The sequence below is a fragment of the Nematolebias whitei genome, chromosome 15, assembly GCF_014905685.2.
Source record: "Nematolebias whitei isolate Nwh7 chromosome 15, NemWhi1, whole genome shotgun sequence".
Taxonomy (NCBI): domain Eukaryota; kingdom Metazoa; phylum Chordata; class Actinopteri; order Cyprinodontiformes; family Rivulidae; genus Nematolebias; species Nematolebias whitei.
In genome coordinates, this window is record NC_056512.1 from 28,158,450 (window position 1) to 28,173,529 (window position 15,080).

Sequence of the window (15,080 nt, forward strand, 5' to 3'; positions counted from 1 at the left end):
CCTCAAGGTTTGCTGAAAAGGACTGTCTGAATGTTTATTTTATTGTTTATACTGGGATAATGTTTGATTAGTTTGTTACATCATGGTTTAAAAGGTGATTTGTCTCTGGTTTTGATTTAACTGTTTCTATTGACTGACTCTGCTGTGGTCAGTGTGTTGTAAATCCATTGCATTATTCAAAGCAAAAGAATATTCCCAGCACAACATTACATTGGGCCCACTTATATAACCACTTACACAACACTTCATAAAGTCTGAAGGTGGGTCTTCAGACTTTAAAAGGGTTATGTTACTCCTTAAATTGTAAGGTTTTCTAAGTTGTTTTAGTTTCATGCTAAAACATTCAAATTTGGAAAACTAAATGATCACTTTATTTTGTCCAGGCTTTACTGCATGTAGAAATTGAAAGCTAATTTGTTTTCTCAAGTGACACCTATTACCTAAACCTTCACCTTCTCGCAAGAACATGCACATCTAAAGTCAAGTACAGTTCCAGCACTGAGTTGATACATACGTTTTCAAAGTGTTCATCCATGTTACCATGGAAAAGTGATGCATGAGCTCACACACAGTCAAAGAAATCACATCTGTTTCAACACCTGCTATGAAAAACTTAAAAATGCTTAATAAAAAGAATGTCAGTTTAACTATACTTTATTTATTCTTCATGTTGTGGGGATGTAAAGCTGTTGGTATAGTGGCTTTGTGGGAGACACAACGTACTTTTTTGTCAAAAAGAACATCATGGCATTGATCCACACAACATTTTAATAAAACTGTGTTAAAGAGATGAAAGATGGCTGTTCTGAAGCTACGCCAAACATAATTAGAAGACAAGCATAATCAAAGTAACTCTGAGGTTTTGAATAGTTGGACTGAGAGTCAATGTAATGTCATTTAGTGTCACTACGTGGTAAGTTGGAGAAATTCTGAGATTTTTCAGGCTAAGGACCTACCTTACCTTCACCATCACCTTAGGCTTACTTAAATTTAAATTAGGAAAAATACAAGTTCAAAGAGGCTTTACATCATTGATAAGAGTCGAACAACTTAAGTAATAGATTGGCTTTTTCAAATGTTTTGAATGAATAGTTGTGTATCATCTGCATAACAGTGAATAGTCATGTCATATTTTCTGATGATTTAACTCGCAAAACAAAATAAAGGTGGAAGTAAACGAGCCAAAACACTGATGAATATTACAGCTAATACTGGAAGGACTAAATGACACAATGTATGCATGTACAATCTGAAATCTATTGGAAAAATAGAAATTTAACTTGTCTACATCTGTACCTTTTATTGAAATTATTGTTTTTACTTCACATTTTTTTAATCAGTAGTACCAACAGACACACTAAGACTTAATAGAAATGCGTAATAGAAATACGTTGTGAGCATTTGAATGGTTGTTTGTCTTGTTTGTCTCTGCCTGTGATGGTCATGGGAACTGTCCAGGGTGTACCCTGCCTCTCACACAATGATTGATGGGTATGGGCACCAGTGACCCACGCGACGTGGAAAGGAAGAAGTAGGTAAAGATAATAACTAAATGGATGGATGGATAGATGAATGATGGATGGATGGAAAAGTAACAGAGTTTAATAAAATCAGTTTCAGCTCTGTGGTTTCTCTCAGTCTACCAAAACTCCTCGTGTCTTCCTTCCTTACGTGAACAGGTCCCTCAAGCGGGGGTCGCCACAGTGAGCAAACTCGCATGAATGATTTGGCAATTGTTTTATGCCAGATGCCCCTGGCCTTGATCCACAGCCACGGCTGTAACCACTGAACTACCACGTCTCCACAAAAACATTCCACATACAAACCAATAATTTTGCAAGTAAGCAGTTAATTGTTTCAGGGCTTACGTTTAAGATAAAAGTGAAGTTAGATGTGGGTTTACTTCTCCCTTAAACATCTGTGACAAAATATATATTTTAGAATGGTTTATGACTAGCTAAGTCAAAGCCTGTAATATCAAGCCAATTCTAGTAGGTTAATTTATTTTACTTGACTATTATAGGTCACATTTTGTGTAAGAATTAATGCTTCGCAAGATGATTATTTTCTGAGGTAAAGAGAAAAGAAAGGGAAATCGATTGGGGAAAAATAACCAATATAAGAGCTGAAAAACAAAGAAACAGGGCTCCAGACTTAGCAGGGTGAGTCGAGGAACATTCATCTTCATTTAACCTGAATCAGTTTATCCCCTGTGGATGTGTAGAGTTTCTCCATGTGAGTGTGTGAGTGTGCACTCAAGGCATAGCATTGGTCTCTCAGTGTATAACTGGAGTCTGTTTAATACTGTGTGCGTCTGCATATGTGTGAACACCTCTTGTCTTTGTTTTCCTCCTGGCAGTGTACTTTAGATTACTGTCCTAGCTAATTGTAGAGGGTATTGCAGGCATTTCAAGGCTAAATTACAGCTGATGTTCTCTTACAAGCTCTCTGTCTGTAACCCGTGGGCATCACTTTGTTCTTTTGTACTCTTCAACTCTTTCTTTCTTCTGGACATGTCACACTCACATCATACTCTATACAATCTGTCATTGAAATTGGCCTCTAAGATCGATTTAGTTTTGCTTGAGTGTATATATAGACATTAGCTTGATTCTGCTGTTTTTCTACTACCAGCATATGTTTTTGCTGTTAAAAAAAAATCCTGAGAAATTGCTACACATCTCCTCGAATGTGACAGTGACATGCTTCCAGTTACGAAGCATAGGCTTTTTTGCTCAAAGTTAGCCTTCACCTCCATATTTATTCTAATGAATGTCTATAGGGGGACATGTCTAGAAATGTGCAGGACAGGCCTGCCTAGAAGTGCTTATATGTGATATATTTGACTAAGCCTGGATGAGGCTGGTTTCATCTGTTGAATTAAAACTCAGTGGAAGTTTGAGGACATGTCCTGGTTCTTCAGTTCAGCCTTAATTCTTTGTGCTATTTTAGCTGAACAAATTTTAAAAAGATCCCATTTTTATATAAATGATCAGGTGAGATGTCGATGTTGAAGCAGGAAATGTTGTCTTTTCTAATACGCATTGTGGTGTGGACATAGACAAATATGAATCCATGCAGTGACGGTAAATAATGAAAAAATGTCAACGTAAACAGAATCATCAATACTTTTGACTATTTTTAGTATGTTTACTTGACAATGCTAGCACTGAAAATGTCACATTCTTGTACTAAATTATAGATTAAATATACAAGTGTTGGAGTGCTATTGCAGGTGATACAAGGTTGAAAGGAGAAAGGCAGATAAAATAATTAAAACACAAAAGCACACACAGTGTCTTTAATGATGCCATCGTATATGAGCTTACAAACTAAATGAGACTCACAATATGTGTGAAGTTCTGTTTTAATCAAGTAAAATGCTTTTGTAATCCAACAAATCTGAAATGTTCATGATATCCTCAATAAACCTGATCTGCCAAAATAAAGAGGTATGGGGAATTATGGAGTGGGAAGGCTAAATTAAGTCCAAAGCTGTGGTTTTGCCAGCTGTTGAAGCTGGTTATTTATACTCGCACCATGGAGTTATTTCTACATTTACACTTAAAGTATTCTTTAACCTGACTTGTGCAAACATTTTAAACTTGCACTTTTTTCCTCCTGACTGTCATATTCATCAACTTAAGCAGGTGTGAACTATTTTTGCATCATATTGCTGTTATTCTCACTGCACAGTGTAAATAGGACTATATCTGTCACAAACATAGCAATCAGAAAAAAAGTCTCATAGAGAGATAATGTTGTAAAAGGATGAAGACCAATAGCAATGCGTAAAATAGCATAAACAGCATTTCACTGTATTAGATAAAATATGTTCAGGGTGTTATTTCAGAATCAATAAGTGACACTTTGTGCTTTTTAAACTATCTTTGGATCGTCTTGTTTTCATCTAATAAAGGCAGCGATGCAGCAAATTGCTTGTCTTCCTGTTTTTTTCTGCTGTATCACTTTAACCACCAGTTCCAAGAGACAGTATATTTTTCAGACAAAATGCAAACAGCTTTGCTTTTTTTAAGAGTTTGACACTTTATTTTTTTTTGGCCAGGTGGTAAGTTACATAAATATGGACAGTTTTGGATATAATACATCATTTAAATGGGCAAATTGGGCCAGAGCAAAAAAGCACTGTTAAGTTGGCAGCTGTTTTGTTTTTTCAATTCAGTTCAGTTTATTTATATAGCGCCAAATCACAACAGAAGTCGTCTCAGGGCATTGAACAGAAACAGTCACTTATTATAAAAAACAATTAGTAAAAATGATCCATCTAAGGTAGCGAACAGAATGTGTTGAATCTTCACTTTGTCGCAGTCTCCCATCCTGAGCAAGCACAAAGGCAACAGTGGAAAGGAAAAACTCCCTTTAACAGGAAGAAACCCAGCAGAACCAGACTCGGGAGAAGCGGCCATCTGCTTCGACCGGCTGGGGTTTGAGAGGAACAGGAAGCAGAAACAAACACAGAATGGCAGGTCCAGGTGAACTTTGGAGGAATGACCAAAAAAACATAAGGATAGAAATAATTACAAATACTAACAGGTAGAGTAGAGCACGTATAGACAGCAGCTGTGAAGAAATGTGGTCAGTTTGTCCTCCAGCAGTCTATAGCAGCATAACTAAGGGATACTTCAGGAAATCTAAGCCCCAACTATAGGATTTATTAAAGAAGAAAGACTTGAGCCTGGTCTTGAAAGTAGTCAACGTGTCAGCCACATGGACAGAAACTGGAAGTTGGTTCTACAATAGAAGAACCTTTTTTGTTAGGATTTTGAAAATTAAACAGGTATGCACAGAAAAAAACCAATATGTTGTTGAATCACAGCCTCTCATTAATATCTTCTAAATACATGTATAGCTTTATAAAGTCCTGCAGAAAATACATACTTTTTGATACTAAAACTGAGTTTCCATAATAAAAGCGTCAATGACAAAAACACAGACATCACTAATAAATACAGACGTGATCAGCAAAAACATTCTTACTGCTTTTAAACAAACATGGTGAATGGAAATGAAGTGAATCAATATTTCAATTAATGCCAATATTTTGTATTTCAATTTTTTTATTTTTTTTTGAACAGCAGTACCAGCATGGCACCATTTGGTCATTTTGATTATATTTAAGCTGAAATACATTCAGAATATGTCAGACTTCAGTGTCTAGATTTAAATTGATTTCACATTTCTCATGGTCAAGATGCCTCTTAAGTCTTCTCTTAGGTTTACCCTCAGCTTCAGAGGATTAGAAATAATCGAGTTGTTTTCATAAAAATATGGTTAATTTATTTAATTTTTTACTATTTGTGGCTTTACTTTCAAATTTTCTGTACAAAGACACACACTCAAACACAAATGCTTGCCACGGTAAAGCATGAATGAGAAAAAATTTACTAAATAAGTGACAAGAAAATGGGAAAATGTATTAAAAACATAAAAGAAAACGTAAAATTGTAACCCACTAATTACCAAACTCAGTGGTGTGATTGATGTTTACAGAAAGACACACTTCTAGAAATCAGACATACATACACACTTGATCACAATGCAATAAAATGCACATCCCATGCACATGCAGATTTATACCATAGGATGCATTTATATTTTATGTACATAAAAATACCTCTAAATGTATTGTTGAGTTGTTTGAATTGCCTTAAAGCTTCATTTTGACATTTAAGCTCTCGGTTTCCTCTCCCAGCAGCCCACATTAAATCATTAAACCTGCTGAAGATGGTGTTATTTTTTAGGCTGGTTGTAATAAGATACTGTGTCCAGATGGAAAAGCCTGGCCCCAAAACAACTGTTGTACTCTTCTTTCTTTTTGACATTTTCATCAAGCCTCTGTGGCATTTCTATAGTTTAGAGAGACACAGAGAGAGAAACACTGGCCTGCTGTATTTCAACACCCCTGCAAGAACAGATTATTTACCATTTGCTGCATTTGAAATACACAGTTACTAACACAAGTATAGACAAAGACAGCATTTAACCTCGAGGTTTGGTCTTGGTTTTTAAACATTTGCCTACTTTATGAATAAACCAGAAGTAATCCTGTTAAGTGGCTCTCTGCTGCATGTTAAGAGCAAATGGAAAGAGCTTCCCCGTGGGATCAATAAAGTATCACATTACTGTAAATGACATGGTGCGTAAGTTCTTCCTGTGTGACAGACAGCGAGCTCGTTTTGTCAAAGCCAGCAGCTGAGCTCCAGGTGTCAGTATGTGGTGTCATTTTCATGCAGATGTTGTTGCCCTCTGCACATTACATTTTGTGCACAATATGGTTAATTGCTATTACAAAACATGAATACGCACAAAGTGGCGTTTATTCTGTCATTTATCACACAGAAACCCTAAAAACAACCACTTCACGCACTTGAGCTGAATCTGCGTCGATGATGAGAGTCCTGTGTGTGTGTGTGTGACACATTCAGACAGACACGCTGCTTTCACAGACACACATGGCAACCCGTGACTGTTCTCCTGTGAAAGTGGTTTGGGGGCACAAACAGCTTAGCCATGTCGTGGAAATGACTTGCTAACAGATGCCAGGCTCTGACTGAGATACAACGTCCTGCAGGCAACGTTTAGAATAGAATGAATCCCTTTATTCGCCTTTCTTTGCTCATCTCTCTTTCATGTCGCTCCCCCTCTTGATGTCACTTAGCGGTGCTGAAAAAAAAGAAAAGAATGACCACTGATTCTGATTCATGGCTCCACGTCAGGGGTCAAACAGTTTTGTCATGTTTTAAACAAGTTGCTTATTGAAAACAATAACTTACTGATGTTTCTTTTTTTTTTTTTTTTTTTGTCTTTCTTCGAATATTCAGGATGGTAGAGTACTCACTAGACCTGCAGAACATCAACCTGTCGGCCATTCGAACAGTCCGGGTTCTTCGACCACTGAAAGCCATCAACAGAGTCCCAAGTGAGAGCAGTTTAAAGTACAAATCTTAGCAGAGCATATTTGTTTTTGACTTTGTTGGCCATACTGGTCAAATCCCATTTCCTGGTGTATCCCTTTGGTTATTTATTTATTTATTTATCTGAAGCATTTAAAAGTGGTAGTGGATTAAAATACTGTCATTGTTGAGCAAACGCTTACATTTGTCATAATTTTAGATTTTGTCTAAATTATTTCAATCGGCCATCTTTGATTTTAAGGATGGGTAACAAATAAAAAATGCCAAAAAAAGAGCTTGTACTTGCAAAGTTTACTTATTTTAAAAAAAATGTCATAGTGATTTTCTGTAAAGTCGAATTTTTGAGTTACGTACAAGGTTTCTGCCCAACGGTGACAATATTTGGCTGAAAAATGCCTCCAGCTGACACTACTATAACTTTATGTAAACAGATTCAAAATCAATACGCTGTCAATACTGATTCTTTTGTTTGCAACAGACATTCCTAGTAATGCTTGTTAAGAAGACTGACTATTATTTAACTACTTTGTCAAAAAACTCTGAGCTATTCCTTAATGTCTGTCTGTCTCACCACCACAACCTGCACGTTTTAGTGTCTGTTATCTATGCAGCCTGTTAGTTCACATAAATGCTCTTTCCTGAAAAATTCATGCAAATGAATTTCATTTGTATGGCATTTCTGCCATTTTCCTGCATCCTCATGCCCACCTTTTCCTGGCAGGCATGATTAAACTTTCATATTATGCTTAATCACACAGTCAGCTCAAACCTTGGGTCACAGCTTTATCAGATTGTCAAACCGCCCATTAATGCCGCTTCACTGCTCAGAGTGTGACCAAATCCCCATCCCTCTCATCTAAAACTCAGTCACTGGGCAAACTTTCTGACTCTTATTGATTTATTTGTCCTGCTGCAGTAACTGGCCGCTCCCAATCATTGAAATCAGCAATTAGCCTGATTTAGCAAATTTCAGCCTGCTGTCGTGGCTTTTATTATTTTTTTTCTGTGAAGCTAGCCAATCTTTAGCTGTCACTGTAAACTTGATGTAATTGAGTTACTAAAGATAAACACGTGATTTTTTTCTTCTTTTTTTTTTGTTGTTGCTATAATCACATAAGAAGGTGACTTACCAGTCATAATCAGTCAAATCTTCACATCACTGATAGATTAAATTTGTTTAAGAAAATCATACAAGCTGCTGCCCTTCAGGCCAGAGTTTAAGACTGAGTTCATTCTAAGAAATGACAGCTGTAGTTGTTTTGGTCAAACCTAAAAAATAAAAAAAAAAAAAAAAAAACAACATGCACAATCTCATGTATGGTAATATCACTGTATGGCATCCTCACAGTGTGTGGCGTGAATCACTCTCAGCTACTACCATATCAAATTGTAGGTCAATATCTGTAAAATTGTCAGGACTCTAGTCATTTTCATGTTCTACCAGACAAAGAGTTGACTCCAAAAACTGTGGTTCAAGTTTCAGGTCAGATTTATTTGTCATGTGCAGAATCAACGCAATGGCAAGAATGCAATGAAATGCTCAGGACGAGAAGAACCGTCTCGACTCGCCAGAAACAAAACAATAACAACAAGAAATACCAAAGCATGCAACAAAAAGCAAGGCACCAAAAGTGAAAAAGAAATATACTGATGCATGCTCAATAATCCAGGTAGAAAAATCCAAAAAAGTTCAATCTGGTCCTCTGGACATTCAAAACGATGGTTTGAGAGAGGAGTAAAGGAGGCCATCTTTGTGAAAAGAAACCGTCCATCGTTAAACAGGGGTGGAGGCCTACGTGTTCAATTGTCCCCCTCTTACAATGCTGTGATTGCTAGTATCACTCAACCCTCTGTGAATAGTAAACAGCCATCAGTGTGCTAATGATCCATTGTTAGGCTGATGGTCCTTCTTGAGCATGTGATCAGCTGGTTTTGGTTGTCAGCAGCAAAACTGGTTGATCCACTCTGAGAAGGTGCTATTTAAGAGACTGAGCTGAATACAGCACCTCAGACTGAGGAAGTCTCTCGGATGACAGACGAAATGTTTCTACATTTTTTGTTGATTTGCTTTGTTTTGTTTTTTGTTTTTTGAATGTCCAGAGGACCAGATTGAACTTTTTTGGATGAAAAAGAAATACATTTACAGCAACATGGTCCCGTTAGCACCATGGTACTGTTAGCAGTGTGGTTCTGTCAGAGGCGTGGTCTTGTTAGCAGCGCGGTCCCGTTAGCAGCATGATGATAACAACCGTGGCAACTGCCTTCCCAGACTGCCCTCCAGAACCAGGTCTGGCAGACACAGTACATCCAAGATTCCCCATAAAACCGAACGGGTCCGTAGAGTTCCGTGCATGCAGGCAGATGGAGGATCATGGAAACTGCCACCATGACATTCTGGAACCTGAGCCCAAGGCTGGAAGGGGGCCGGGAACTGATCCACGATGGCACGATGGCAAGACAGCGACACACAAAACTCAAAAAGTGCATCTCGGTCATACCCGTAGTGTGGGTGTGCAGTGTAGGCACAAAAAAGTTAAAACAAAAACAACAGGGATGAAAAAAGAGCAAGTCAAAGTGGAGCTCCCTTCAGTGCTACCATTCTGCACGTGATGTCACGTTCATTAAAATAGCAACATTAAAAATAACTATATTGTGCAATTTTAAAGTGCTCAGAATATGTGTTGGGAATCACTCTCAGCTACTACCACACCAAATTATTGGCAAACGTATGTAAAATTGATGGTTTTCTTAGCAGCAATAATTATGAAATGTGTTCACAGAACATTAGTGAGTGCACATCATTTACTAATATTGCCATTTATTTTATTTTATTCATCTTTATTTCTTTGGTTGTCAGTTTCTGTCAATCTAATGAACACAAGTACAAACATTTTCTCCATCGCCCATTTCCACACGTTCCGATGAACGAGCATGCTCTCCCGGTGAAGCCTTTCAGTAAAAGCCCTGCTCAGTCAAACACTCGAGGCAGCAGCACTCGAAGTGGTCTGATTGGACGTTGTGTGCATCAACGTGTGTTTCGGAGGAAAAGTGTGTGCAGGTTGTAAACAAATCTGCTCATTTTGAGATGGTTACGCGTCAAAGTACGAATCCCCGGAGACTCAAGTTAGTCACTATAAGCATAAATGATGTGCAGCAGACTCAGGCATTATAAATTCATGTATTTATATACTGCAGATGCCCGCACAGGCTTTCTTTATGCACACCCTCTTATGTTTATGCTGCCATCAGTCAGCTACAACTACAAGTGCATGTAGTACCTTTATTCTGTCCTCTTTTTGTGACCTCATTGGAGGTGAGGAAACAAGGGGATAAAGCTATTTGTTCTGTGTTTAGTTGGATTGCTGCTTTGCCCACAGGTACAAAGGCAGCCTGAACACATCCTGACCCCCTCACACACCTCAATTTGTAACCCCGCTGCAAAACGCCAGACAATACTTGCGTGTGGCGTTTGCGTGCGTGCTCTTGTGTTAGACTTTTGTCTTAGAGGAAATTGGTGTGATGTAGGAGAAGTGCGAGACTGAGCAGCGGGAGGAGGGACAACAAACACCCCACCGAAGAGAAGAAAGGAGAAGTCTCCTGGCTTTATGTGAATAGCCCAGGCAGGGAGCTATAAATGTGTTACTACCGAAGAGCAAGGCAAGGCATTCGTCTTTATTTGAAAACAGCAGTAGCTGGCAAACAACACCGTCATGGAGAGAGGGTGGAAAAAAGACATAGAGAAAGATGGAAAAGAGGCAAAGTTTGCTTTGCTTGGTTTGTCCATCGATGATTTGTTAACAGATCTTGTTTTTCTGTTTTTTTACACTATATTATAGCAAACCCTCCAGCATCAACTCATTCTCTCACCCTTCGTTTCTTCCCATCCATCTCTCCCTCTCTTCAGCCAATTAGGCCTAATGGAGCAGTGGCCTAATGACAAGAACCCTGGGGAACAAGAACATTTAGACTCGCCTCCAGCCACCGCTGCACACACACACACACGCACGCTAAAAACGCCACTGTTCTCCATTTCAAGTTGATGAGACAAATCAGCCAGAGATGAAAGACAAGTTTAGACTTCACCTAAAAGTACAAATTTAATTGGAAAGGTAAAAGTCTGTTTTTTTGTTTTGTTTTGTTCTTTTCAAATGAAGTGAAAGCTTTGAAAATTATTTGACGTGCGTTTTTGATTTAGTTTTTCGTCTCATGACTGACTGGTCAGTTTTAAGGAAAATTTTAAAATGGTGATCTATCCTTAAAGAAGTTGAACAAATCTAAATAAAAGAAAAATCAAGAAATATACCAAGCAGAGAGAAAAAATGTAATCCCATTCATATAATTCACTGACTGTATACACCGTACTTTCCGCTGTACACGTCGCACCACCGTATAAGTCGCATCAGTCCAAAAATGTTTAATAAAGTGGAAAAAAACATAAATACGTTGCTTCGCCGTATAAGTTGCATCTATTATGCGTCACCGATGACAACCTATGTTAGCCGGTGTGCCAAAAATCGATTGGCTGCCAAATGGCGGCCGCGGGAGCGTGCACAAGAGGACTTTAGCAAGAATTTAACAAGATTAACACTTAAAAACAATTGTTTGTTGGCTTAACATTATAGTAAAGTTGTGTCTCAGTTGAACTTTTCCTTCATAAATGCACTTCAACGGTCAAATCAGCTGCATTTCACCTGAGCGGCGCGACAAAATGCAGCTGATTGACGTTTGCTCCAGGAGTTCTGGAGCAAAACAAAGATGGCTCTGTATGGCAAGCAAAGTGTCTCATTAATAGCCACTTTTACCTATTAGTGAGACACTTGGCTTGCCATATTACTCGAGCTCCCTCTAGCGGCTGAAAATGGTAGTGTTCAATATTTTCCATGTCAGAATGAATGAAATCGTCAGCTCTCAGCCAAAAAATGTGTTATAAATTTGGGGGGGAAAATAAGTCGCTTCGCTGTATAAGTCGCAGGCATGCTAACATACGCAAAAAGGTGCGACTTATACAGTGAAATGTATGGTACTTTTTTTAATTACTTTTTAATAAACAAATAATAAATCTTAATTTCAAAACCAATTTTTAAAGAAATGTACACAGGATCTATTTTGGCTTTTAAAACCCCTATATTATTTTCAGGAATTAAAGAAACTTTAATCTGACTTTTTTTGAAAAGCTTAAACTGAAGAACCCTCATGGCACCGTTATATTTACGATAAGGCACTGATAGAAATAATTAGAGAAAGAAACCCCTATTTTAATGAGCTAAACTATTTTGTACGTCTTATTATTCATTTTTATGTGGGTTTGTGTTTGTATAACAAGTGAGCCTCAGGTGTTAATTTTTATAAAGATGGTTATCATCAGCTCCTTTCTTCTGTTTCAGCTTTGTTAGCTTTTCAGATGTGCTGTTGTGACACATTAACCGACTGCTGGGCTGCATTTCATAAATTAAAGCACACAAAAACACTTCTGAGCAGAGATGACAAACACACACCCGTAACACCAGCCTCATCTGTCTCAGGTGTCGGTGTGTGATCTCGTCAGAGCGTCTCACCTTGCTCTCTCATTAGTCCAATCAGCTGCTGTTATGATCCTCTAATCACAGTGTCGGTGCAGTATGTCATCACAGTGAGACGGGCTCATCAACTGGGGATGAGGTCATCCTTATTCGACAGGGAATACATTTGTGTTTCTGCAATTAGGTTTCTCCTAATCAGGCCTGCGACCTCATGTAGTCTGATTGCACATTTAGTGTCACGTATGTTGTTTTGTTTTTGGAGGTGTCGATCTTTGAAAGAACGGCTCATATCACACTGTTGTCTGAGTTGTATTTTTTTTCACTCTCTACCTGCATGTTTTTTTTTCCTGTCTCTCAATACTGTGTGCAGCAATTTTTGAGTGTGTGAAATCTAATCCCATTTGCTTCTAAACGCTCAATTTTGTTGCATAATACATCAAATTGTAGCTACTCTATTTAAAAAAATCACAAAGATGAAAAAAAAAACCTTAAAATTCAAGTAAACTGAAGAAACGGTACAAGTGTCTCACTGTGACAAATTTTGTGTGGCTTTTCTATATATTTCAAGAACATAAAACCGCTAATGAAATAAAGGGTGTGTGGCACAGAGACCTGTGCTGCTGCTTATTCTGCTAACTGGGAATTTTCACATGGGTTTATTTTCATTATTCAAAATGATTAATAAGACAATACAAGACTATGGAAAGTCTCCCTCATCCCACCAGACGAGCCCCATCACTGTCTATTTATAAAAATCTTAAAAACACATTTGTATTAGCCAGCTTTTGGCACTGCCTGAGACTTTTATTGTTTTTAGTGGTCTTACTGGTTTAACTGTTTTATTCTTTATATGTGTTTTAAATGTTCTTGATTTTACATGTGCATCATTTTGTTACAGCTGTGGTTGTTTTAAAATGCTTAATAAATAAAGTTATTATTATTATTAGTTTGAATGCACAGCAGTTAAGCTAAGCTCATCTGTGACCATTGTTTCCACTTTATAATCCTTTCAAAATAAGATAAAATAGAAGGAACTGTTGCTGTTTTGTTTTTGAATTTATGTTTCCTTTAGGAACTGGTGGGAGGCACTGCATTGTTTAAAAAAAACAAAAACAGTAGGGAACAACTAGGTGAGCCACTACCAAGGGTGGGTGTAGAGAAAAGTTAATAAGTACACTTTACAAAATCTTTCCTTGTTCTTGTACACATATGAAGCAGTTTGCATCTTTTAGACAAAATAGATGTGTATTTATCTGGCACCACTGCTTTGAAACTATTTAAATTTAGAAACTAAAACGTACTGGCTTCTGAAAAAGTCTCAACGCTTCCAAATCTTCTTAAAGCAGTGACGCGTCCCTGTGTCTGATTAATCAGTCTGCTGAACTTCACAGGTATGCGGATCCTGGTGAACCTGCTGCTCGACACTCTGCCCATGCTGGGTAACGTGCTGCTGCTCTGCTTCTTCGTCTTCTTCATCTTTGGCATCATCGGCGTGCAGTTATGGGCTGGGCTGTTGAGAAACCGCTGCTACCCGGAGGAGAACTTCACCCTGTGAGTGAAAACATGCACGCCTGCATGTGCCTCATGCGTTAAAAGTGTTTCCACTTTTCTTCACGTCATCACATCTGCTGGTCCCAGCTGATTCTTTTGGTTTGGATGTTTTGTCACACAGCAAAGTGAACCTTATAGTTGCATGCACTTGTTCATCTTTTTGCTGGTTCTTCTATGATTTCATCTGTCTTGTAAACCAGAAACAACTGCACCAGTAGTTTCCCCCTTTCTTACAACTGTGAACGTGATTAGCTTCCAGCTGCATGCCTTCATGCTCATGCCTCCACATGACAGCATCACCCACTGCGTCTGTGTGCGAGACACTTTCACCGTTTCTTTTTATGCTTGCATCAGCTTGCTTCTATGGCACATCCAGGATGTCTGTTGTTGTGTATGTCAGCCACGAAGCATACGTTTACACTTCTGCGCAGCATCTCTGTTTATGCTGACGCAGCATGTACTCAAGGCAGATCAAACGGTCAGATGAAAGAAGACGTGAGTCCACCATCTGTGGCTGCTTTGTTCTCTTCTTTTAAGTGCAATGGACTAATGGAGTCTATTTATAACTTGTACTTTACTTTAATCAAAGTTTTCCATATACTCTATTGATATGATTTGTGTTAAATTTGCTATAAACCTCAAAGAAGAGATAGTTTCAAAAAGGGATATTTCAGATCTTTTGAAGTGGAAAGTTTGCGAACAATAAGCATGTTACTTGTTGTGGATGACTCATTAAATGACTTTAAATTGGAAAAATAGAGTTTATTTGGGACTGGGTTGCTAACAGTGCAAAGAAAGTCAAGATCAACATTGATTACTACCATCTTAAAACGGGTCATTTTTTTATGTTGTAGTGATTCTTACATATGCTAATTTATAAACCTTTATAACTTTTGCTGAAAGTCTTTGAGGTGACTTCAGGTCAAGTTTTCTTTATTGTCATTCGCAACACATGTGGTACATGTGGTGGAACGAAATTGTGTACACATGGTCCCAGTTACATCCAACAAAAATATAAATTGTAAAAGAAAAACAGTAATAAGATCTAAGATATGAACTAAGAAATACGCTAAAC

The 15,080-nt window shown here is 38.0% G+C and overlaps 1 protein-coding gene across 1 annotated transcript in view; it reads left to right on the forward strand.

The window, feature by feature from the left end:
• cacna1ia (calcium voltage-gated channel subunit alpha1 Ia) overlaps positions 1 to 15,080 on the forward strand; it is a 118,430-nt gene that overhangs the window by 17,501 nt on the left and 85,849 nt on the right. The window contains exons 2-4 of the mRNA XM_037688522.1: positions 1,639 to 1,703; positions 6,843 to 6,940; positions 13,846 to 14,005. Coding sequence (XP_037544450.1) covers positions 1,639 to 1,703; positions 6,843 to 6,940; positions 13,846 to 14,005 — 323 coding nt within the window. The remainder of the gene's footprint in view (positions 1 to 1,638; positions 1,704 to 6,842; positions 6,941 to 13,845; positions 14,006 to 15,080) is intronic.